Raw genomic sequence first — 1,456 nt, 5'->3', positions numbered from 1 at the left:
CAATATACTTTATATGAATAGTTAATGTGGACAAAGGTACAAAAGTTATGTTGGTAAATATTGTTTACCTAAATAGTAGATGGCTGAACTCAACTTATACAAAAAAAACAGAAAGACGCAAATTTTATATTTCTCCATCAAAAATGTATTTTGTTCCAACAATTAAATTTGAAAAATCGACATTTATTCATGGTGAAATACCACATTGGAATGCCAAGTTTATAGAAATTCCATTTTTGGTGAATAATTATTATTTATAAGATAACTTTCGAAAATAAGATAATGAATCAAAAAATAATTTTATATAACATCAAGAATTAAATATTGAATCAAAATATAATTTTACAGGATAACAACGTTACAATGGTTATGAATCAAAATATAATTTTACAGGATAACAACGTTACAATGATTATATTTTTGCCAAATAAAAATATGGAACCTGGGAATCTGGAGTACTTGGAAAAAAAGCTTAACTTTTTCGAATTTGAATCAATTAGAACTGCATACACAAACAAATTTGAGCAAGATATGGATCTATATTTACCTAAGTTTATGACTGCATATCATGAAAATATGACAGATTTTTTTCGTATGGTAAGTATTGTGTAATTAACAAAATCTGTTTACAACTGATATATAAGAGATTTTGGATAAAATCTAGAAATTAAAACTGATAATTGCTTGTAGATGGGCGTTACTACGATGTTCGAGAATAATGCGGATTTTACACGTCTCTCAGAAATTCCTCTAAAAGTGAACAATATCGTTCAAACGGTTTCCGTAAAAATTAACGGAGAAAGTTCGGAAGCTCCAAATGATAACATCTGTGAGTAATAGAAAACTTTAGGCGAATACTGTGTGTATAAGCATCGCAATAAAAAAATTTTTGGTTACAGTTGACGAAAGCGAGATAAGAGAACCGGTAGATCCACTGCAAGAGTTGGTCGTAGATCGTCCGTTTCATTACTATATCGAAGTATACGGAGAGATAATGTTTGCTGGAACCGTGCGAGCACCAGAATTTATATTTCTGAGAAATGAATTATAAATTCTATTACATTCTTGTATTTATTGAAAGTTTATATCACACAATATATGTATATCTTAAATTTTTTTTAATTTTATCATATTAACGTATATAAAATTCAAGCATTAATAAATAAATAATCTGTATTTTGAAAATGTGCTTTAGTCATTTTTTGATCAATTTTCTTATTGCTTAAAAGTAGCCAAATAAATTTGCACTTTTGTGTGTTAAATACAACAAAATAACTATATATGCATATATAATCGAACAACTATGTACCTATAATTATATAATGTAAAAGAGAGAAACGATATATACGCGCTTTCTAAATTTGATGCGTTATATATTAATTGATCTTTTCACATAAATACATTATGAAATATCTTTCTCAAGATTTAAATGCTATATATATCTAGAAATTTGTAA

At 26.9% G+C, this 1,456-nt stretch overlaps 1 protein-coding gene across 1 annotated transcript; it reads left to right on the top strand.

The window, feature by feature from the left end:
* On the top strand, positions 1-1,069 carry LOC115242405 (antitrypsin-like). Its single transcript, XM_029818669.1, has 4 exons — positions 1-239; positions 394-597; positions 691-829; positions 900-1,069. The coding sequence occupies exons 1-4, from the start codon at positions 48-50 to the stop codon at positions 1,049-1,051; spliced, it is 687 nt and encodes a 228-aa protein (XP_029674529.1). The 5' UTR covers positions 1-47; the 3' UTR covers positions 1,052-1,069.
* The last annotated feature ends 387 nt before the right edge of the window (positions 1,070-1,456 follow it).

The sequence above is a fragment of the Formica exsecta genome, unplaced genomic scaffold (genome assembly GCF_003651465.1).
Source record: "Formica exsecta isolate Colony F162 unplaced genomic scaffold, ASM365146v1 scaffold5924, whole genome shotgun sequence".
NCBI lineage: Eukaryota > Metazoa > Arthropoda > Insecta > Hymenoptera > Formicidae > Formica > Formica exsecta.
The sequence above is the reverse complement of the archived record's forward strand: the minus strand, read 5'-3'. Positions and strand labels throughout refer to the sequence as shown.

Coding starts and splice junctions, on each gene's coding strand:
- LOC115242405 (XM_029818669.1), top strand. CDS start 48: ATGTTGGTAAATATTGTTTACCTAAATAGTAGATGGCTGAACTCAACT. Junction 240..393: donor TTATAGAAATTCCATTTTTG/GTGAATAATTAT, acceptor ATAATTTTACAG/GATAACAACGTTACAATGAT. Junction 830..899: donor AGCTCCAAATGATAACATCT/GTGAGTAATAGA, acceptor TTTTGGTTACAG/TTGACGAAAGCGAGATAAGA.